Genomic DNA, 24,147 nt, shown 5'->3' on the forward strand with positions numbered 1-24,147 from the left:
AATCTAATTGTTGGAGATTTCCAGATAGGTTTTAAGTTCTGGGATCAAAAAATACAAAATCCACAGGAGGCTAATGGGACACTTCAAAAGTGCTGCTATCGCTTCAAAAAGTAGTAGATAATTCTAGAAGCACCTTGGAGAGAGTAGGCCGAGACCAGCACCTGAAAGCGTTGAGAGACTGAATGTCACTGTGGTAAAAGTTGTCTCAACAATATATGAGAAAAACAATATGCTTTCCCTTTGGGGAATTTATCCTAAGAAAACAATCAGAGATAGGCACAGAGGTTCACCCCCCAGAGATCCATTTTGCTGTTGAATATAAATACAGTAGAACAAAATTGGAAGCGATCTATGGGATCCCAAAGAGGACAGTGATAAAATATATCCAGAATGCTAAACCAAATGATTAAAACCCATGTTTTTGAGGAATTTTAACAATGTAGGAAAGTACAATGTGATAAGAGACCACCAAGCAGGATGTGTGGCAAGAATCCAATTTTATTTGAAAGCTCTACGGAAATACCTGGGGGAAAAAAATGGGAGTCCTTACATTGAGACGTCAGGAGTCTCCATGTGGGGTGGACAATGAGTGAGTGTGAGCTGGTTTTGCTTGTGATACCCTGCTGTGCCCAGTGGAGACAGCCTGGCCGTGATGGCAGGGTTTGTCTGCAGTGACTAACGCCCAGGGTGAGGGGCTTTGGACCTTAGAGAGAGGAGAATTGAATCTCCCTGGAAGCCCAAGTTTGTTTTCACAGATCTGCTTCAGAAAGTTGCCTGAGGCTCATGAACTCCTTCCCCACAGAATTGTCTCAGGAAATGATCACCAGGCATTTCCACTTCCCTGTTCCTGGTACCCAGAGTGAAGGTGTCCCTTGAGCCTATGTGCCCCTGAGGGCATAGCCTCCAAGGGCTCAGTGAGTCTTGCTCTGCAGGAAGGAGGCCCCACTCGCAGGCCCGGAGTCCCAGCTTTTGGGCACACTGCCTTCTTGGAGGGCTGACTACCCTGTGGTGAATCCTGAGGAACAGACCATTTTGTGAGTGAGCAAGTCGAAGAGCATGGTTGGCCCAGCTCTGCTCTGGGCACGCTTGGCTTGTTATCTGCATCGCTCCTTGTCTGGGAACACCTGTCTCTCTGATGAAGTCAGTTCCAATGAACAGAGATTCACTGGGCCCCTGCTGTGTAGCTGACCCTGTGCTGGGCTCCAGGGATGGAGAGGGGAGGAGGACACAGGCCCCTGGAGAGTTCCCGGGCCCCTGGGGGAGGATATGGGAGCCAGTAGAGTGGGGCGACTCTGGGTTCCCAGGTCTGAGCCTGCCTCCTGCAGGACCAGTCTCCTTCCTCGGTGGAATGCACATATGAGTGTGCACACACACACACTGGTTACTGTCTCCTTTGGGCTCTTTGCCCTCACAGCCGGATGGACTTCAGAGACAGACCTGGCCCCGGCTGCCTGTTATCCCCTTGCTTACAGAGGAGGCCAGAGCTCTGTGCAGCCCTTTCCGCAGACCCTCCCACCTCGCTTCTCTCTAGGCCCTTGGCCCAGTCCCTCTTTCCTCCTGGAGAACGTGTGGTTTGCGTTTCCCGTCTTTTTACTTGCCTTCTCTAAGCCCCTGTTTGGTTCCCTCTTTAGCTGATTTTTTGACCTGGACTGATTGGAGTTTGTTCATACAAGAGTGTAGTCCATGTTCAACTCCCAGGGCCCTGCTCTTTGGAATCTTTAAGGACCGAGCTCTGAAGTGCACACGGGCCTTGGGAAGGGGCCCTCCCCGGCCCTCCTTCCGGAGCCCCCATTGGAGGGGAGCAGAGCCCTGGGAGGTGTGTGTTGGTTGGTGGTGAGCACACAGCTCGGCAGAAGGGCCCCCGGATGAAGAGGGTTCAGCTGGAGAGTCAGGGAGCTGGCGGCTCAGACTGAAGAGATTTGGAGAACCTAAGCTGGCTCCATTGGCAGTTTCCTAAAATGTGGCTCCTCAAGCTGCCCTTCCTCTCTCTCCATCTGTCCCCATCTGTCCCGAGGTTGCTCTGTGTGGGCAGAGGACAGCTGCGCCTTATGAGATGTTCGAGGCAGCCTGGGTGGAAGCCCGAGTTCTCTCCCGGAGCCACCCCTGTGGACATGCTCAGCTGTGATCTTAGCAGATCTTAGCATCGATGAGGACCCTGCCAGCCAGCATTCACAGCCTGAGACCCCAGGAAGTGACATCTGTCTGCTTGCCTTCCCTGAAGCTGGGGGACAGGGGCATGCCTTTCTGCTCCCACCCCAGGGGGGACTAGGCTGGGGTGGGGCTCAGTTCCCACCTCCCGGATTAGAGCAGCCACCAGTCTCCTGTCCGCCACCCCCCTGCCCCTACTACCACCTGTCCCTCCCTCCCTGCCTATCGGAATTGCTCAGGGTGATCCCTCCAGCATGTCTGTCTCAGCCCCTTCGGTACCTATGAGAGAACGCAGGCCCAGGGAAGATCACTGACTGGTTCCTGGCCTTCCAGTAAGTTTGCATAAAAGCCAGACTTTCTCAGGTCTTTTCTGTCCTTGAGTCTTTTCCCCTCCTCATTGCCCCCAAAGCCTTCCCTCTGCCCTACGGTGGAGCGTGACCTCATGCAGAGACATCACTATGGAACAAAGGGTTATTAGACCAGCGCTGTTAGCTGTGTAACCTTTCCTCAGTCTCTTAACCTCTCTTGTTTCTCTTCTGTCTAACAAGAAAAATAGTGATGAGATTTAGAAAGAACAGAACAGAAATGCCTGTGGGTGGTTGCAGAGTTGTTTCAGCTAAAGTTTTAAAAAGAGAAGAAGAGGAATAGAATTCAAATGGGTCAGAGGAAAAATTAATGTTAGCTAGGGGTTTTCTTGCCCATGATCCCCAAGGATCTTGCCTCTCTAGGAAGTGACCCAAAGGGGACAAAAAGGGGTTCATTCCATAAAGATTGATTTCGGCTTGTGAAACTGCTGCATCTTCTTTCCATCTGTGCTGTCTTCTCATGGATGTCCCCACCTGTCCTCACCATAAAGGAGGTGAAGGTTTAAGCCTGAGAGCATAGGACCCTTTTTTCTCCTCAACAACCCCCCCAGCTCCATACACTCTAGGTTTAAAAGTTCTGCAGAAGATGGAGTTCCCACCCTGAGGTTCCCTGGCTTGCTCCAACCCTCTGGGGTCACCACTGGTGTGCCGCTGCTTCTGTGGGGGTGACTGGTAGAGCAGAGGGGCCACCCCCTCCTCACTATGTCCCGCTGCCCCTGGACAGGCAGGAAGGCTCAGGACCCTCATGGCCTGGGACATGGCGCCCCCTGCAGGAGCGGTGGCACCTGGGAGGTGATCACAAATGACCAGTGGGACACCCACTTTACCCCGGCACCTTCTCTCCTGGTAAGGGGACCCCCATCACTTCCATTTCTTGAAGCTCCTAGAGTATTCTTTTAAACAATAATAAACAGGGCTAATGAACTGTAGTGTGGTCTGCACGTTCACTTGGAACAGAGTAATGCTTTTCACAGCCTGGGGGCAGTGTGATTGTGCTGTTCCCAAGATAACAAGTTCTGAAAAGCAACAAAACAAACCACAGAGCACTGAAGGCTAGAAGTGGGACGCTGGTTTACAGGTGTTTGATAAGTGTGTCATTTTTGTCGTGATCTGTGTTTTCCTGGATCATACGTTAGCCTCATTTGGGGGAAGGTCAAGACTTTCGGTTTGAGAAGGCCTTTGGTTATGGTGGCATCCTAGTGCTGGGCCTGGCCATGGGGTCTCTGCAGGTGGGTCTTTTAGGGTCTGGATGTGCATTGGGCTCTCTCCCAAGGTGGCCCACAGTGGAGAGAGAGCAGGTGCTTGGATGTGCCAAATGGGACAGAGAGACCACTGCAGTCAGGGTCATGGGCTTGGTCTCTGTGTGGGTCAGTTAGCTACAGCCAACTCACTGCCCCCTGCTGGTCATCATAGGAATCGGTGACATTACTCTGGAACAGCAGCTCTCAAACCATGATATCTGGATCTGGGGAGGGTGTCTTCACCACCTTTCAGGAAAATCACAGAGTCAGAACTGTTTTCATAATAATAATGAAATGCTCCATCCCATTCTCTCACAAATGTACAGAAAAGGAAGAGTTCATGAATATGGTTTCAGATGCCACATTAGCACTAAATCTTTAACAAGCTACCATCTGTTGAACCTGGTACACGAGAAAAAAATATCCACGAATATTTGGAAAGACTGTTAAAATACTTCTCCTTTTCCCAACTGTAGTACGTGTTTATGAGAGTCTAGATGTCCATCACGTGGAACAAAACCACAGAATCACAAAAGATTGAACGAAAAATCAGATATCATCCAGCTAACTTTTGTTAGACCAAACATTACACAGATCTTTAAAAATGCAAAACAAAGCCATTATTTTCACTCGTTTTTGTTCTGAAAATGCAACTTTCTAAATGAAACATGTGAATGCCTAATGGGTTTATTGTTTTTCGATGAATCTAAATTAATTTTTTTCTCAGTTTTAATTTCTAATGTGGTATCAATAGATACAGCCCACATAATTTGGTGTTCTCAAAAACTTTTTATGACCATTTAATGAGATGTAGTTCATATACCATAAAATTCACATTCTAGAAGGATTCAATTCATTGGTTTTAGTTTATTCTCAAAGTTGTGCAACCATCACCACGACCTAATTGCAGAGTATTTTCATGACCCCAAAAAGAAACCCTGAACCCATTAGCAGAAACTCATTCCTTCTTCCCTCCGCCCGCACTCCAGCCCCTGACAACCATTAGGGTTGCTTTCTGCCTCTGTGGATTTGCCTGTTCTGGACATTTCTTGTAAATGGAATAATACAACATGTGGTCTTTTGTGACTGGCTTTTTTTTTTTTTTTTTTTTTAGTAGGCTCTATGCCCAGTGTGGGGTCCAATGCAGAGCTTGAACTAATGACCCTGAGATCAAGACGTGGGCTGAAATTAAGAGCCGGACATTTAAGCGACTGAGCCACCCAGCCTCCCCTTTTGTGCCACCTTCTTAGACTTAGCATAATGTTCTCAGGATTCAGCCATTTTATAGCTTATAGCACTACTTCACTTTTAATGGCCAAATAATATTCTTTTGTGTATGGATAACTCCATATGATCTCCATTTATCAGTGGGCGGACATTTGAATTAGTTCCACTTTCGGGCTGTTGTGAATAATGCTGCTATGAATATACAAGCTTTTTTTTTTTTAAAGATTTTATTTGTTTATCTGACAGAGAGCACAAGCAGGGGGAGGGGCATGCAGAGGGAGAGGGAGAAGCAGGGTCCCCACTGAGCAGGGAGTCCGACCTGGGGCTGGATCCCAGGACCCCGAGATCATGACCTGAGCCCTTGAAGGCAGACGTTTAACCGACTGAGCCACCCAGGCTCCTCAGCAGCCTCGGTAGTTTTTAAGAGTAGGAAGGATTCCTCTGTTTGAGATCTGTTGGTCTAGATGGGATTGGAAGAGGGCAGTGTGGATAACTCAGTGCAGCCCCTGATCTTTGCTCTGGGATTGAGTTACAGCTGCCATTCTCTCCACCCCAACACACACACACACACACACACACACACACACACACACTCATACACACACACTCCGTTCAGCATACATGCTCAGTACCCTTATGCTAGATCATCAAAGAGCTGGTCATAGCCTCGGGGGCAAGGAGAAAGGCAGCTGGACTAGACCGTGCACATTAAGCCCCAGGAAGTTCTGAAGCAGAGTGGCCTCCCTGCTGGATTCCCAGTGGTGCCATCTTCCTTGCCGTCCTAGCTTTGGCTCCCCACCCTCCTTCCTGTCCTGGGGAGCACTGTGATGGTCAGCAGAACATGTTGGGGAGCAGAAGCCGTGAAAGTGGCCAACTTTAGCTGCGCCTGTGGGCCTGGGGTGGCCATGGTGGGTCCCCTAGGCTTGGGAGTGGCATACGGCTTCCCCGGGCCATCTAGCTGTGTGCCCCACAGCCCCAGCCCCTCCTGCTTGGCACTGTGCTTCATCGGTAGGGGCTGTACTTGGGAGTGGCAGGAGTCATTTGCCCTCCCCTTTTCCCTCTTCTTTCCCTTTCTGCTTCTAACTCCGGATGTCCTGCCAGTCCTGTCCAATCTGGTCACTTAGCTGCATGAGCTACCTAGTTTCCCCTCCCCAAATTATGATCCTTTTGAACGATGAGTTTTGAGGGAACAGAAGCCAGAGGATTCTGATGGCCAGGTATCTGCAGGCGGCCGGGTACAGGGACATGCTGGAAGTGCCAGTGCTTGATGCCTGACGATCCCTGGCTGCCACCTGCACCCCAGCTGATGGCATGCTCTTGGTTGTTCCCCCTTCTCCCTTCAGATGTGACTCCCTGCCCCGCCCTGGACACTCCGAGCCATGGCCGACACCATCTTCGGCAGTGGGAATGACCAGTGGGTTTGCCCCAATGATCGGCAGCTCGCCCTGCGAGCCAAGTGAGTACCTCCAAGGCTCTGCCAGCCCTTCCCTTCTCTCCTTCTCTCTGCTTCCCTCCTTTTGGGGGCAAGATTCAATATCAGGGACCCAGAAAGAGACGTTTGGGGACAAGTACATGTCTAATGCCTGCCACACTCCGGGCCCCAAGGTTGGCACTGAACAGCCATTCATTCCTTTAACTGGAATGTACCCTCATTTCTCCAAGGAGGAAAAGGAGGCCGGGCTCCTTGCCCGATGGCAGACCTTGGGACCCACGCCCAGGCCCCCTGACTCCCAGGCCTATAGCAGGCTGAAGGGGATCAAACCACTTCATCTGCCTTCTCTGGTGAGAGTGTACATCCCCCTGTCACTGAGCCTTCCAGTCCCTGAGCCCCTGGAAGTGGGGAGCCTTTGATACCTGGATGCCCCTTCACCTGAGGGCCTCACACTGAGAGGGCAGAAGAAGTCTGGGCAATGAACCTCGCCAGGCTGCAACACACAGCCAGCCTCGAAGCGTCCCCAGTTTCCTCCAGTACCCTGTCAGGGTCTCTCTGGTTCTGGTTTGTCCCCTCCAGCTCCCAGTTTCCCTGTCATCCCTCAGCCTGGTGACCCCTCAGACCCAGTTAGGTCAGGCCATCTCTACCCACCTCCCCACTGTGGCCAGAGACCCAGAACCTCCCAGAAACCTCTCCCGCCTTCCAGGCTTCCCTCCCCATCCAGGGATTTGGAGGCCCCTGGTGTCTGATAAGCCCCAAGAACTCCTCTTCATCTGTCAAACCATGCCAATTATGGGAGCCAACATTTCCCATAGGGGACCAAGTTCAAGAAATTTGCAATTAGATGTTATAGGCCTGCAGGGGGACAGAGCTGAAACATCAAAGAGGGCTAGAAAAATTAATCCAAAATGCCCAAGAGTGGAGTCCTCCGTGATTGGCAGGCATCTCTGTGCATCAGTTAATTTGTCCCTCTCTCCAGGATGGCTTGGCTCCTTTCAGTCCCCTGTGCAGTCCGTGCGGGGGAGACCAGGGAGGAAACCAGTCGCTCTCCCTCTCTGCCCTGATGTTGGGCATGACGATGTGTCCTCCTTGGCAGGATACAAGGAGCTGGGGCCTGGTGTGACCCCTCATGACCCCCCTGGCATTTCCTTCAGTTCTCCCTGACCTTGTCTTGCCCTCAGCAGCAGCCAGAAGCTGTTGTAGCATTTTTTAGTAGAGCAGATGCTTTTGTCTCCTCCCCAGGGTGTGCCGTCTTGTAATGCCAGGCTCCTTGTAATGCCAGGCTCTGTAAAGGAGAACACTACAGATCTTGCGTCCGGGTTCTGTGCCCTGAAGGTTCCTCTGGGAGGCCTGGGGAATTTGCCTTCCCTGGCTTCGGCTCAGGTCTGTCCCCCTGCACTATAGGATACCCTCTCAACCCCTACCAGGGGCCAGGCACTGACTGCACAGCAGTGAACAGGACTGATGTGGTTCTTTGTCTTAAGACCCTGGTGGGGAGAGGGGAGCAATATACATGGAATTACCCCAGCACAGCTACTTGGACAGCAGAAACAGGCAGTGGGGGTGAAGGCAGGTGCTAATTTAATCTGGGAATTTGGAGAGGCTTCCCTGAGAATGTGGTTTATGTTGAGTCCTGGAGTAGCAGGAAGTGTTAGATGGAAATAGGGGGAAGGAGCTTCTAGGCAGAAAGAACAGCATGTGCAAAGGCCCTGAGGTAGAAGGAACAGGACATGTAGAGGGCCTGGCAGGAGGCCGGTGTGGCTTGAATGCAGAAAGAAGTGATGAATGGGGTGAAAGGAAGTTGGGGAAGCAGGCAGGGGCCAGATGGTATAGGGCTGGTCCTCCAGACTCACATTCAAGAGGAGGGGACAAAGGGTCCTACTTGGCCTTAAAATAATGTTTAAGCTCCATGATGGAGCTATGCCTGGGTTGTCTGGGAATTCTGAGAATGGACTCAGCCCATCTTGGAGGGTATCTTCACCCAGAATATGAAGCAAGTCCTTTTTTTTTTTTTAAAAAAAAAAGATTTCATTTATTTATTTATTTTAGAGGGTGAGGGCATGAGTGGGATGTTGGAAGGAGGAAGAGGGAAAGAGAGAATCTCAAGCAGATCCACGCTGAGCACAGAGCTTGATGTGCTGCTTGATCCCAGGACCATGGGATCATGACCTGTGCCGAGACCAAAAGTTGGATGCTCAACCAACTGAGCACCCAGGCGGTCCCTAAAAGAAGTCTTAGAAAGGAATAAGAGTGACACAGTGGAAAGCGGATTTAGGAGGTGGGCAGGCACTGCAGGTGGAGGGCACAGCGTGAGCAAAGGCCTGGAGAAGACAGCATGCAGCCCAAAGCACACTGTGTGAGGCCAGGGCAGAGGAGGGGTGAAGGTTCCGTACCAGGGGACCCTACTGACGGGTGCCAGGGGCCACTGAAGACTCTTCCTTGGGGCTTACAATCACAGATGCATTTGGCAGCCACAAGCAGTCCACCTTTGTGGCATCGGGTGGGGGGCATTCAGGGGAACAAGAGGCTCCGTGTTAACCAGGCCCATCGTGGGAGTTGCAACCTGACCAGATAGGGGCAGTGGGCCAGGGCAGGAGTTTGTCTGAGGGGACAGGTTGTCAGGGCTTGGTCAGTGACCAGATGGAGGCAGAAAAGGAGGCCAAGAAGATGCCCCAGAGAAGCCTGGCCGGGCTTTCAGCAGTCACGGGCCCTGGACTAATCGCTCTCAGCCTCCTTACTCTGCCGAGAGAAGGGGAGGCCAGCCTTATAGGATAACAGGAGGGTCTGGTGTGAGGAGGTATGCCATGCCTGGGGCTGGCGCCAGGCCCAGAGCTAACTGGGTAGGAGTGGCACCCTGCAGGGCAGATGACGGTGCTGGTGCTGTGCCCTCCCATTTCTGTGTTCCCGGACCTGCCTTTTCCCTGTGGGGTGGCTTGGAGACCCTGTTCTCCAGTTCTCCTTCACTGGCCCAGGGACTCACACCCGGAGGGTGTCCTGGCCAATCCCTGATTACCTGAATCCCAGAAATGCTCAGGTAGAGAAAACCTGCAGCTGGGGGTGGCCAAGTGTTTCTTTTCAAGGCCTAAACCCCTTGAGTCTACTTGATACACAGAAGAAAGGTGGGCCTGTGCCCCTGCTCACTCTAAGGACTGGCCTTCCTTCCTCTGTCTACCGGCCCTGCCCCTTTCCCGCTGTTCACTTTCCCTGGCCCTGTGAGGACCTCTTCCAAAAGTGTTGCTCTGGGCAGTACTTCTTTTTCACTTGGAGACATAGGCAGTCTAGAAGTCTGGAGACCCTTGGTACGGCACCTTACTTTACGTCTTTGCACCTTTGCACGTGTGGCTTTCCTGCCTGAGCACCATCACCTTCTTTCTCTGGGGAAGCACCTTTCATCCTGCAAAATCCTGTAGGAGCACTGCGTCTTTGGTCTAGCCATTCCTGATGGTTCTGCCCGTGAGAATGCTAGTCATCATCAGCATGAAGCAGTTGGGCATTTGCTGTGTGCAGAGCACTTTGTATACCCTGCCCCATTTACTCTGCGTGACATCCCATAAAGGGACAGATCAGGAAATCCGGGATGAGCAGCTGCCCACATTCTCATGGTTGGGAAGGGACTGAGTTAAAGTTAAGACCATCCGGTGGACACCGATCTGAACCCTTCCCTTCCCCTTAACGGGCTTGCTGGACTTGCAGAGGAAGGACATGTTCTTTAGCTCTCCTGATGTGCACCGCATGGATAGTTACAAGAACCGTTAGCTGCAGTAGCCCGGACAGGGCAGTGAATTAAGACCACCAGTGTCTGTCCGTGTCAGGGAACCATCAAGAAGGCGTCCACATCCTCACCCTCCTGCCCTGTGTCCTGCATCAGAAACTCTTGCTTGCTGTCATTTCTTTAGGGAGGCCCTTCTAGAACCTTACCTCTGATCGGGTTAGTTCCCTGATTTATACAGCCTCCTAATGTCCACCTGCATGTACCCCCCCCCAGCAGCCTGTCCCCAACACCTCCCCAGCCTGGCCTCGCAGAGGATGCCCAGTGAACAGCTCACAAACGAATAGCTCTTCTCGTTTTGCATTAAGTAAATATTGGTGTCAATGATGGGTTGTCTTGTGTCCCCAAGCCTGTTGTCATTCTTCGGGGTGGTCACTTTGCTCTCTTGCCCACCTCCGTGTTCCTAGCACCTGGCACAGAATGTCTCGGACAGGCTGGGACCCTGGGCAGAGATTTGGGGCTTGGTCTGTGGCTGCCACTCCATTCCCTCGAGAAAGACCGGAAGGGCGTGCGTCCTTCTACTCTGCACTGCTGTCTGTCGCCGCCCGCCCTCGCTGGCTCTCCTGTGCGGCAGCGCCGCCCTCCTGCCCTCAAATCCTCTCGTTTCCAAACTGCTACGTGCACCTCCTTTTACATTCAGGGCTCATTTTTGATCTAATTACCATTCTTATCCATGCCACAGTGAGCTCCATTCACTTAGATGCCACAGAGCTCAGTCTTTTTTTTTTTTTTTTTTAAGATTTTATTTATTTAAATGAGAGAGAGAGAGAGGACAAAGGGGGGAGAGGAGCCCAGGGAGAGGGAGAAGCAGGCTCCCCGTTGAGCAGGGAGATTGATACAGGACTCCATCCCAGGACCCTGGGATCACGACCTGAGCCGAAGGCAGAGGCTTCACTGTCTGAGCCACCCAGGTGCCCCCAGATCTCAGTCTTGCTGATCTTCTGCACTCTTCCCTCACAGCCCCCTGTGCTGTGGCAGTGGCCTTCTCTGTCTGTCCAGTGGGTCATACCCACGGTGCTAAGGTAGCCCTGCCGTCTTTGTGGGGTCTAGTGGCTGGCAGGCGTCAGAGCCAGCATCTGAAGCATCTGCCCTGTTCCCCAAACCCCTCTTCTGCACATATAGCACTTGGGCTGTCCCCAGACAGTTCTTGGCGGTGGGAGGGCTTTGTGATATGGAGGGACTGCCTGAGTCTGCCCTGCGGTGGCATCAGGGCCGGCCATGTGCTCTCTCCAGGCTGCAGACGGGCTGGTCTGTGCACACCTACCAGACAGAGAAGCAGAGGAAGAGCCAGTGCCTCAGCCCTGCTGAGGTGGAGGCCATCTTGCAGGTCATCCAGAGGGCAGAGCGGCTGGACGTCATGGAGCAGCAGAGAATCGGGTAAGGAGTGCTTCTGAGCTAGGGCAGGAACGGAATGCTTGAGAGGAAGCAAAGTCATTTAGTGTCAGATCCGTGGGCTGAGAGTGGCGCCCTGGGTCCTAGCGCTGGCATGCAGCCCTGGGAGGGAGTCTGCTTTGCCCGAACACCCCTGGGGTGTAGATGTATCACCCAGCCCCACAAAGTCTCAGTATTCTCCTCTGTAAGAAGTGGAATGTGGCTCCTGCGTGGGCCCTCGGCTGTGCGGGAATGAATGAGCATGGTGAAATGCATTTGGAGCTCTTCAGCTCCATACACGTGAGGGTCTGCTCTGGTCAAGCCAGAGGAGGGATTTAAGGGGAAGTTGAACCTGGATCATCCTGCCCCAACAAGGACTCCAAGAGAAAATGCTCTCCAGCTTGTTCTAAGCTCTCCTGGCCTTCCAGCGTCCAGAGCTGACCTCTGTCCAGCCTTCAGACAGTTGGGTGGTGTCTCTTTTCATTTGTTGAGTTGAGGAAGCAGTTCATACCTCCTAGAAAATTGGAAAGACACGGAAAAACACAAGTAGGAAAACAAATACGGTGCATGGCATTGAGCATTAATTTGATTCTGATCTCCTTGTTCTGTTCATCTTTTTTGTTAAAATATGTGATCATTTAAAAAGTCAGACAGTGTAGAAATGCAGTTTTGTTTTTTTTTAAGAATCTATTTATTTATTTTGTCAGTGAGTGAGAGAAAGAGAAAGAGCACAAGCAGGGGGAGTAGCAGGAAGAGGGAGAAACAGGCTTCTTGCTGAGCACAGAGCCCAATGCAGGGCTCAATCCCAGGCCCCTGGAATCATGACCCGAGCCAAAGGCAGACGCCTAACCAACTGAACCACCGAGGCGGTATATTCTCTCCTGATCACCTCAGGGGAAAGTATAGGGAGAGGGGGCCTAGGTGTTGGGCACTGGGCTCTGCCTCTTAGGAACTATGTAACGCTGGTGGGAAGTGACTTTACATCTCTCAGCCTCAGTCTTCTTATCTTTAAAAGGGGGGAAAGGGGGGAAATACATCCTCCTCTCTGGGAGGTTGAGATAACATACCTGCACTCTATCCTTGTTCCTTCATTCAAGAACTTTCCCTGTGTGTCCACTGGGGACTGGAGATACAGTGGCCAACAAAACAGAAGTGGCCACTACTTTTGTGAGGGTTGTAGTGTTGCCATGAAAAGAAGGGGTCATGGTGGGCTGAGGGGCTGTGGGACCCTGAGGAGAGGCCTCTGTCCTAGGCTTAGCATGGTTCAGGGCTGGCTCCTGGACACCCGGCATCAGAGATTCGAAGGGAAGCTCTTTTTCTTTCTTCATTCAGCCACTTGCTCAAACCAAAACATCTACATCATCCCAGGTCTCCTCTCTCTCTCTGACCTCCTGTACTCCATTTCCATGAATGCTGCCTCAGTGCCCCTTCCCTGGGCCTCCCAGCATCTCCTGCTGGCTTCCTCACGTGCACTCCCTTGTCGTAGTCCTGGATTTCTAGGAGTGAGCTTTGAAAACTGCCACTCAGGGGGCACCTGGTTGACTCAGAAGAACCTGCGACTCTTGATCTTGTGATACTAAGTTTGAGCCACAAGTCAGATGTAGAAATTACTTACATAAATGAATAAATAAATAAGAATTTTAAAGAATTAAAAAAAAATTCAAATGTCCCTTAAATCATTTAAAATTCTTCAGTGGCTTCATGTTGATCTTAGAAAATAATCCAAACCCTATTTTGTGTCCTACAAAACCCATGTAACCTGCCCCCTTCTCACCTTCTCACCCCTCCAGCCTCCTTTTATCCCAGGCTCCCGCAGGCTCACAAGGGAATGGCCACGCTGGGCTCCTGGCAATTCTCATATGCCAAGGCCTTTATCTTTGCCACACACCCTCCCCCCCCCCCCGCCGCCCAACGCTCTTCCCTCTACCTGGAGTGCCCCCCACCCTGCCCTGCTTTTCGCCTGGTTTTGCCTTGTCATTCTTTAGCTCTCAGTTCACATGTTCTCACAGAGGCCTTCACTGATCACCACCAGACATGCTCCCCCTCAGTCTTCTCCCTACACACTTACTTGATTTCATAGCACCTCCCCACCCCCCGTCTGAAGTCAGTTTGCTTGTTGACTTTTTATGGGCTTTCTCTTTATTGTTCTGTGAGAGCATGTCTGTCTCTGGCTTGTTTGCTACAATATCCCCAGGGCGTGGCACATTGTAGGTACTCAATTAATAGTTGGTGAGCAAATGAATGATTAGAAGGTAGCCTGGAAAAAGGGTGGGGCAGGGAACAGTATCCCAGGTGAGGGTACAGCACATGAGCCCTGGTATAGTGCTGGGGCCCTATGGCAGCCATACTCAGTCAGGTTGGGAACGGGAAACACATCCATCTGACTCTGTTCTGTGCTGCAGACGGCTGGTGGAGCGGCTGGAGACCATGAGGCGGAACGTGATGGGGAATGGCCTTTCCCAGTGTCTGCTCTGTGGGGAGGTGCTAGGCTTCTTGGGCAGCTCATCAGTGTTCTGCAAAGACTGCAGGAAGGTAAGACCCTGCTCTGGCTTCCCAATCTGGATCTGCTCTGTGACTCTGCACCCTGGCTTCTAGGAGTGTATGTTGTACGTGTCAGTGTGTGTCCTTGTGTGCAGATGCGTGCACACGCCTGTCCTGATATCCTGTCCTTCTTGGCAAGAAGAGTTAGAACCTATGGTTGAATGGTCTGACTTCTAGGACCAACTCTGGGGAGTGGACCTCTGGGTCTCACAGGCCTTGGTATAAGTTCAGCTTTTCCACTAGCTGGATGATCTCAGAAAACTGGTTTAATATTTTGAGCCTTATCTTCCTCATCTGTAAAATAGGGATAATGTACCTTAGAAAATTGTGAGGATTAAATATTATATTCATTGGGTCTTAACAATCTTGTCTGGCACAGAAGTACTCAGAAAACTTTTTTAGTTATTAAAGAACTAAAATTCTCCTCAGGGCGAAACAGTGTGCTAGGATTATACTTCTAATTCTTTTGATCTGCTCTCGATCCCTGGTCCATCAAATGAGAATGATCTTTGCTGCAAAGTCAAGTGGATTTTTCCCTTTTCTTATACTCCACTGGTTACTTAAATGGTGCCACATATTAAATTGTTTCAGATCGAGTCCCAGACTTCTTAAAATAACTTTTTGTTTTTCCTGGAGTTTCTAATGGCCTTTCTTTTCTTACTGACCCAAGAATAACATGCCTTCCAATCCTTAGGATTATTTAGCATCCCAATTTTACTGTCTATTGCATGGAGCCTACATTTTTCCCTCTTTTGGATCTTTAGTCCTACTCCAGTGTAAACTTAACTGCTGCATAGCTGTCATTATGGGACTTCCCTTTACTACCTTCCTAGGTTAGAGAGCTGTTCCCAAGATACCATATCTCCCTCTTTCCTTTGTTTTTCACTCTAGTTTTACTGGTACTTATCTTCCATTTGTTTTAAGCCTCAAGTTATTTTAGTCAACAAGACAGAGATAGAAACTTCTCTCTTGAGATTATATTGGATGAGGGAACAAAAACCAAATAATGATCAAATAAATAATAATGTTTCAGGAAGCAATACATTCTAGGAAGAAATAATAGGAAATAGAAGATTGGGGATGGGGTGGAGTGAAGTGGCTAGAGCCGAGAGGACTGTAGGATATAGAGAAGTCAAAGAAGTAAACATGGACTTAGCTGTGTGAAAGCTGTTGGCAACCTTGATAAAGTCATTTTGAGTGGCATTCAAAAACTGGGTTAGGGAACCCAGATGCAAAAGGGTCAATACACTGAACTAATAAGTGGAAAAGTCAGGATTTCAGCTAAGGTCATTTCCCCTCCCATTCTGGGACATGTGATGACCTGGGCTAAGGACTGTGGAGTCGCAAGGGTCTCAAGAACAGCGGAGATGTGGCCGGGGCCTGGGTGGCAGGATAGGGGTGGGCACTCGTGTGCCTGCCTGTCCTTAACCCTTCCATGGCCCCGGGCTAGATACCAACAGAGGCAGTAGGCAGAGGGACTCAGAATGTCTTGCTCCCAGCCCTTGGGCAGATAGGGTTGTACTTTATGACTTCTGCCTGGGACAGTGGGGCCCAGCAGCCCATTTCCCCTTTCTGCCCCTCAACCCACAACTGCTATTAATGTTCAGGTTTACAGGACCATGACGAGGGGGCAGAGGCTTTTCTCTTTGCCTGGAAAAGTATGGGACCTCTGCTATTGGGGCAGGATGCTGTCTTGACTGGTGAAGAGTCCTTGGAGAGCCATGTCCTAGACAACAGTGGCAATCCCGGGGGAGGATCCCAGCTGCTTGGGGGAGGGGTGGTAAAAAATGTTCTTCTAGATGCTCTGGACACTCCCCACCCCATTGTACCCTGGAGTACTGGGCTGTTCCAGTTTTTCTCTTTTTTAAGGTTTTATATATTTATTTGAGAGAGAGTCAGAGCTAGAGAGGGAAAGAGAGCACACACAGAGGGAAAGGGAGAGAGAGAGTTCCAAAGATGGAACTCCTGCTGAGCAGGGAGCCCTATATGGGGCCTGATCTCAGGACCCTAGGATCCTGATGTGAGCCCAAGGCGGAAGCTTAACCGACTGAGCCCTGGGCTTAACCCAGACAGCCCTGGGCTGGTCCAGTTTGAAATTGTTCATATTTTGCTGTGGGCTGAGAATCTGATCTTGGCTTGGGCAGCAAGGTGAAGAGGCCTTTGGGTTTCCAAGGGAAGTTGCTCCTGGGTAGAAGTGGGAGGAGAGGGTGCAAGTAGGCATTTGTGTGTTTTCTTCTTCATCCTTGAGAAGATGGTGTCATTCATTTGTTCATTCATTCATTCATTCATTCATTCATTCTGCAAATAGTAGAGGGCCCACTATATGCAGGCCCTGTTCTAGGTGCTGGCAATACCATGAGCAAGAGAGACAAAGCCCTTGTTCTCATGGAGCCTTTTTCCAGGAGGAGGGGAACAACAAACAAACAAAATACTATCTGGTATGAGTGAGTTAGAACAGGGCAGTGTGGTAGGGTACAACTAGGAGGGCCTTTCTGAGCTTAGACCCGAGCACAAGCAGGACCCAGCTCTGGGAAGATCTGGATGGAAAAGTGTTTTCCAGGCAGAGGGAGTAGCCAGCATGAAGTTCCTGAGGGGGAGAGCAGCTGGACATGTTCAAGGAACTGATTAAGGCCTCTGGGGCAGAGGTGGACATGCCCATCACATGAGAGCTTTGTAAGTCAAGGTCAGGAGTTGAGATTTGATTCTAAGTTTCATGGGATGCCAGTGGAGTGTTGTGAGCATGGTGTGATGTGATCTGATTTGTCTTTATAAGTGATGAGCCTCTCTGCTGTCTGGTGAGTGGATGGCAGGGGGACATAAAGCGACAGTGAGTGGCGAGTTAGGCACTGCCTGTCCTTGGGGATGAGACAGTGGGGCTGGAGATGAGGCAGCAATTGCATGGGGGCCATGTTCTAAGAAAATCCATCTTTTCACTATATCGAAGCAGGTGGGTGATGGAGGGTCGCAGGAGGAAAAGCAGGTCCTAGACTGCAGCCAGGCCAGAGTGAGAGGTTACTGGGCCTGTCCTGCGTGATGGGGGGCCGTGGGCCCCCTGCCTGCCTGCCAGTGCCATTACTATGCACACGCGTGGGTTGCAGTCCCAATGTAGGGGTGGGGGCAGGCTGCAGAAGGGACACTGGGAGATCTGGGAGGTGTCCAGATCTAAGTCTCAGGTGCTCCTGGCCACATGGAGCTATCCCCAGGAAGATCCCTGGTACATTCAGCAGCCACAAGCTAATGAGCGTGCCAGCAGAGCCCGTGATGCTGGGCATGCCTTGGTGCGGTGACCCCCTCGGTAATTGGGCCTGCACGCCTGGGCCACCAGCCCTCATTATGGCAGGGATGTGGTGGGAAGGGAGAGGGGCTGGCTGCTAATTAGAGAGGCCTGGCGCTTCTGATTGCTTAGCAGCTGAGTCAGCCAGCTTTCGGTTTGATTGAGAGTCTTGTCTGCACCAACCATGGGGGAGGCCAGACGGAGCTGCAGGAGAGCCAGCCTGAGCCTGGGATGGCACTGTCACCGTGACAGGGAAGCAGTCGCAGCTGTTCTGGCCTCAGCCAAAATGTGTTCCAAGGTGTGGACAGAGGGGCCTGCCCGGAAAACAGTGGTCGCCACAGTGTGTGCTGAGTCCCCGGGGAAAAAGAAAGCTTCTGCTCTAAGATCCCAGCCCCAGCACTAGCCCCCACCACCGGCTCAGACTCAGGCCCGTGTTTCTGGCCCTCTGCTTGCCTTGCCCTCCCCCACACCTCCCCACCCCCACACCACACACATCCCAGCTCAGGGTCCCCACAGCCTCCCTCAGGCCATCCTTTCTCTTGCAAACAGTGGACACCAAACCTGTGGTTTTCTTACCTTACGATGTCCCTTGGGCTTTAGAAAGCTCTTTCACAAAACCCCTTGTTTGATCATCAGGACGAAGCTATAGGGAGAGCAGGGGTGGTGAGGCTGTTCCCCAGTCACAGCTGGAGAGTAAGGGTTCAGTTGAGGTCACGTGGCCTACTTGGGTCACCCAGCCGGGTGATGGGGAGCTGGGTCCCCCGGGGGTGTTTGCTGAGCCATGCTGGGCCTCCTCTCCTTCAGGCCAAAGCAGTCACAGCATTTCCCTTCCTTGGAGAAGCAGGGTTTCATCTTTATTTATTATTATTTTTTTAAGATTTTATTTATTTATTTGATAGAAATCACAAGTAAGCAGAGAGGCAGGCAGAGAGAGAGGTGGGGAAACAGGCTCCCTGCTGAGCAGAGAGCCCGACATGGGGCCCAATCTCAGGACCCTGAGATCATGACTTGAGCCGAAGGCAGAGGCTTTAACCCACTGAGCCACCCAGGCGCCCCAGGGTTTCATCTTTCTAAAGAATGCAGGAGAAGAAGCATATTCGCGGGTTAAATATCGAGAACTTTCCTTTAAAATCAGGAATAAGGCAAGTTCTATGTATGTTTATCACTGCTTCTATCGAACATTGAACTAGCCCCGGCCCAGTGCAATCAGGCAAGGAAAGAAATGTATGGTGTACATTTTGGAGAAGCAGAGCTAAAGCTGTCATCCTCTGTGAATAACGTCATTATGTAACGAGAGCATCTGACAAAATTTAAATACAAATGGTCACAATTAGTAGGTGAATTTATTAGCAGGGTTGTTGCCTACAAGTTTAATACTACTTGTCAGAAAATCAGTATTCCCATAGACCAGAGACAAAGATGAGAGAAAATAGAAAGTGTAATTTAGGGCAGTGGAGCCACTGATGGGCAGAGAATGGTCTTTTGAATAAATAATGCAAAGCTGTTTGGATATTCATCTGGAAAAAAAAAATGTATCTTGACTTACCTCACTCTGGGCACAAAAGTCAATTCTACATGGATCTCGGATTTATTTATTTATTTATTCGAGCTTGTATTTATTTGTCAGGGAGAGAGGGAGCACAAGCAGGGGGAGGGCCAGAGGGATAAGCAGGCCCCCTTCTGAGCAAGGAGCTCTATGTGGGACCCCCTCCCAGAATGAGTGTCTGTGTCAACATGGATGACACTTTTGGGGACCCCCCCCCCAGATGGCCCTGTCTGGAGGCTGCCCTCCCACCTGTGCTCGGTTCAGTGCTGGCAGAGGGGCTGGCTGGCTGCCCTCACCACCACTGGGGGAAACAGCTCTTCTAGCCCTTTTCCCAAAACCTTCCCAAGCAGCCTGCATGTTCTCTGGATGTTCCCAGTGTGAAAGCTAAATACCTGGGGCCGGGTCGAGCCCACCTTGAGGAGCCAAGGGCTGATGCGGGCAACAGAATGGAGCAGCCCTGTTGGGGAACTTTCACTTCCTTTTGGGGCCAGCTCAGCTCCCTAGGCCTTGCAAATGAAACGGACTTACATGAAGGGCTGTCTGTCTGCAGAATTCTGTCCTCCGCTCATTCTGCAGTCTTTATTAGGCACTGACTGTGTTCCAGGCTGTGGCGGTACCAGCGATGAACAAGGCAGGAGGCAGCCCAGCCCTCGGAAGCGGGGCTAGTAACTCCTCTCACTGGCCGTGCAAACAGTGTTGTAAGCACTTTTCACGCATGAACGTACTCAGTCCTGCTAACCACCCTGTGGGGTCAGCACTGTCCTCATTGCCCTTTTTCAGATGGGGAAACTGATCGGTTAAGCCTCACCCAGGGACCCTTAGCAAGTTAGTTGGGGAGCCAGGATTTGAAACCAAGCAGGCCGGTCCTGAGCATCCTGGCTACACACTGGGGCCCTGCCTCACCTCCATGGAGTGGATGACCTAGAAAGGCAAGATGGGCAAGAATAACTAAATACGCTAATCCCAGAAAGCAGCAGACCCAACCATAGGGAAGAGGGGGAGGCACAGTGACAGCCAGTGGGGCAGGAGTAGTAAGGAGCTGTTTTATTTTGGAAGCATGGGTGGGCCCCTGTGAGATGACATTGAGCTGAGATGATGACAAGAAATTGACGTGGGATCTGAAGAAAGCGTCCCAGGCCCAGGGAAGGGAGGGGTGAGCAGACAAGATGCTAAAGAGCGAGGCACAAATGAGAAGCAGAAGAAAGAAGGCCGGGGAGCCTGGGGAGGGAGAAGCCCCACAGATGACCCTTCAGATCTCTGTAGGCTGCCCCTTGTCGGGCCTACATGGTGGGGGCTGCTCCATCCTGCTCCTTTGATGTGCTTGAGTCCCCCAAAACAGGAGGCAGTTTCTAGAAATGTTTTAATTTGTGGTAAAATGTACATTCCATAAAATTTATGATTTTAACTGTTTTTAAGGGTAGAATTCCGGGGCATTAAGTCCATTCACATTGTTGTCTACCATCAACATCCATCTCCAGAACCTTCTCATCTTGCAAACCCAAAACTCTGCACCCATTAAACACTAACCCCCATTCCCACCCACCCCAGTCCCTGCCACCCACCAGCCTACTTCTTGTCTCTGGGAGTCTGACTTCTCCAGGTGCCTCATATAAACAGAATCCTGGAGCATTTGTCTTTTTGCGACTGGCTTCTTTCACTTAGCATGATGTCTCCAGGGTCCATGCATGTGGGAGTCTGTGTCAGAATTGCCTGCTTTTTTAAGGCCGTATAATACTCCACTGGGTGTACCTAACTCACTTTGTCCATGCATGCATGGGTCGGTGGGAATGTGGGTTGCTTCCACATTCTCTCTGCTGTGAGGAATATGGATATGCACATCTCTCTTCAAGGTTCTGCTTTCCATCCTCTCCAGAAGTGGCATTGCCATTGTGATTCTGTGTCTCCTTTCCTGGGGAGTTGTCCTGCAGGTCTCCATGGCACCCACACTGTTTTCACAATGCCACCAAAGGTGCAGGAGGGCTGGGAGGGGGTAGGTTTTCATGGGTCCGCCTCCTGGATGGCTGAAGGTCACGCCTGAGCCCTACCCCCATGCCCCGTCCAGCCCCCTGCCCTGCCCCCATCCCCAGCGGCTGTGTTCGGACCACAAAAACAGCAACCTCCTCCAACAGCAGCCACATCCTCTCCTCGCCTTGTCCTTTCTCCTCCTCGACCTAATTCAGATGTAGAAGACGTGTGTTTGTGCCTCATTACCAAGATGAATTTTTTTCATTCAGCTACTCATGTTTCCTCAATTCCCAGGAAAAGTCACTTAATTCGTCTGCCCTGTGGGCCTGCTCTGGCTGCTTGTGTGTTGCCCAGGCTGCTTGGCAGGAATTGACTTGGCTGCTGTTGCAGGACGGACCAGACACCACACACGCACACACACACACACAGGAGGCAACATTTGCCTCCCTCCAGCATCTAAGGAACAGAATATCTCCACGAGGGCACACTTCTCTCTTGCTGTTCCGGTGCCTGTGGTGTGGCTTTTCTGCCCCCACGCTGGCTTCTTTCTTGGCCATTCTGTGCAGTTCAGAGCCCATTCTGTTCACTCCGTTGTGCCGCTGACCTTGAACTCAGGGTCATCAGGACAGAAGCAGCAGAGGAGCTGACAAGCGAGGGTGGCCTCTGGGAAGCACACAGCCTTCCGAGATCAAGGCCAGGAGCTTCCCAGAGAGAGAAGGCGGGGGAGTTGTGGCCACTGGGTCACTCCCTGCGGCTCTCTGGGGACTCTCCGCCTAGCTCAGCTTCCCGCCAAGCCCCGCCTCCCAGAGCTCACCGGTGGTGACCCACAGTGCGGGGCTGTGTGAGAATGTGTAGCACAGAGGTGTGTTGTGATCCAGGATCTGGAGCACAGGGCCCCCGGAGAGCTGGAGGGCTGCAGAGAAGAGCTGGTTCTCAGCCAGCTGGGCCCAGGAGGGTGGGCTCTGAGGTCCCAGGGGAGGGCGTTTCAGGAGACACAGCTGTGTAGAGGAAGGGTGAGAGGGAGAGCTCGGACTGGTGGCCCATGGGCCATAGCTGGCAGTTGAGGGTGTGGGGGAGTGCCGGTGGGGGGCAGGTGGACTGGGAGAGACAGGCTGGGGGAGGGAAGGAATCTAGCGGACTGCTGAGGATCCTATAGGCAGCAAAGCCATCGAAGGGTGTGGAAAAAGGAAAGGACAAACAGGTGGGTCTTTAGGGAGGTTCCTTCCAGAGACAGATTTGGATGAGGGAATGCATAGTGGGTTGGGGAGCCTGCTGGATGCTGAATTATCCAAGTAGTAATAACAGGGGCCTGAATTCAGAGAGGAACAACCAGGATGGAGACTCAAAAGACAGAAAGGAGTTGTAAATAACAGAAGCTGCCAGTGATTGAGAGCCCACTGAATTACCATCCGCCCTGGGAGGTCATGGTCCCCACTTTGCAGGGGAGGAAACAGGTGTGTGTTTGTCCCTTGCCTGGCCGCACGAGGGTCAGTGGCAGGGTCAGATGGCCTTGCCCAGGTGCTATGCTTGTGCTCAGGGCCTGGCATGCCGGGCTGGGGCAGGAGCAGGCCTGGGGAGTGGCTGGTGGGACCAGTTGGGGCATGCAAGATCTGAGGCCGCAGCATCTGAAGAGGGACCCTAGAGGGAGCCGAGCAGCCCAGAGGTGGATGTTGCGGGGGTGAGGGGAGACTGAAGTGACCTGGGAGAAAGTGAAGGTCTGGGTTGAGTAGAAGACTCCCACCTCAGGCGGCATGTTGGGAGAGTAGGGGGCAGCTGGCTTCTCCCTTTGACCCTGCCTAAATGACTCATCCAGAGACATTTCTATGACTTACTGTCCCCACGTGGGTGTCCTGCTTTTGAAGTGTCAAAAGCAGGACACCCACGTGTATAGCCTGTGAGCCAGGATGGGTCACTGGGCACCTGCTCCATACAGTCAGGTCACCCAGGTGTGACAGGGATCACCCTGAGAAGGATGGATCCATGTTAATGTCGGGGGAGCTGCCCAGTAGGGTGCTGGGGGGCAGAGGCTGTTGGAGAGAGCTGGGCCACCAAGGAGGGCTGGCTCTCCTCTGCTCTGGGGTAGGCGCTGCCCCAGCCTCCTGATTGTCCCTTGTGAGGCCACCTTCTTGTGCTCCCTCTTGACAGTGCCCCTACTCGGGCTTCACCTTGAGCCCTGACTCTGCCAGCACCTGCGCCTCCAGCTCTGAGTGTGGCATTCTGGGGACACTGCCTGCTCCCTGTTCCTCTCCTGCACCAGGGACCCAAGGTCTGGGGGCACTCCATCGGGGGTCAATACCAATTTTTGTACAGCCTTTGAACTGGAATGGCTTTTACATTTGTAAATGGTTGAAAAAAATCGAAGATAGGTATCTTGTGACCCATGGAAGTTACATGAAATTTAAGTTTCAGTGTCCATCAAGTTCTGTGGGAACAGGCTCTGCCACTTCACATACAGCTGCTTTGACTTGACAGTGGCACCCTTGAATCATTGTGACAGAGAGCCTAAAATGCTTACTTTCTGGCCTTTTGCCAAAAAAGTGTGCCAACCCTTGTCCCAACCTGTTAGCATCCCCACAGGGTGCCAGGCCCTCAGAAGTGAGGAGGCGTGTGTGTCGTGGGGGGCTGGGGTGTTGCTGGGGCCCAGAGTATTAAAGGATCTTGTAAGATAGCCTCCCCTTATTTGTATTGGTTCTCTTCATCTAGAATTTATTTTCCCCCTTGGAATTTCAAAAAATACTTTTCACCTTTGCATAGAGGCGCTGCCTCTGTTCACCGTCTCCCTTGCGCGAACTGCCTCTCCCCTCTCTGCCTCAGTTTCCTGACCTGGAAATGAAGACTAGGGATAGCACCTACCTCACACAGGGGCGGGAGGGGCGGAAGGAGTGAGGTATATGGTAAGCTCTAGAAACAGTGCCTGGCATATGGTAACTGCATAATAATTCCAGAAAGTAAACAGTACAGAGCATGTAAAATTCAACTCCCCACCCCCCATCCTTCACAGCCTGGGCATTTGTCCTTCTGCCCCCTTCGGTCTCCACATGTGTACAAGTAGGCATAGTGTGTATACATACGTAACTGTAAATGGGACCATAATATACTCTTTACTCTTTGGTTTCCTTTTTTTTTTTAACCTTTTTTTTCTTTTTTCACTTAATAACATCAAAGATATCCCCCTTCAGGTCTGTACATGGAAATCTAATTCCATCTGTAGGAGCTGTACGACGTAAGAGAATTTTTCACACTTCTCTGTGACCCTTCTCTTCTAGGC

The 24,147-nt window shown here is 51.5% G+C and overlaps 1 protein-coding gene across 4 annotated transcripts in view; it reads left to right on the forward strand.

Annotated features, from left to right (window-relative positions):
- The window catches only part of RPH3AL (rabphilin 3A like (without C2 domains)), a 141,454-nt gene that overhangs the window by 46,634 nt on the left and 70,673 nt on the right, over positions 1-24,147 (forward strand). For 3 of the 4 annotated variants that reach the window (XR_006603796.1, XR_001178556.2, XM_004746892.3), the window contains 3 exons: positions 6,325-6,437; positions 11,416-11,559; positions 13,956-14,085. Coding sequence is in view for 1 of the 4 variants with exons in the window: in XM_004746892.3 (XP_004746949.2) it covers positions 6,361-6,437; positions 11,416-11,559; positions 13,956-14,085 (351 nt within the window). In the remaining 3 variants the exon portion in view is untranslated. The remainder of the gene's footprint in view (positions 1-6,324; positions 6,438-11,415; positions 11,560-13,955; positions 14,086-24,147) is intronic. The other variant, XR_001178558.2, reaches the window with a different exon arrangement.

This window comes from Mustela putorius, unplaced genomic scaffold (assembly GCF_011764305.1).
Source record: "Mustela putorius furo isolate JIRA1106 unplaced genomic scaffold, ASM1176430v1.1 tig00003962_pilon_pilon_pilon, whole genome shotgun sequence".
In the NCBI taxonomy this organism is placed as follows: Eukaryota; Metazoa; Chordata; class Mammalia; order Carnivora; family Mustelidae; genus Mustela; species Mustela putorius.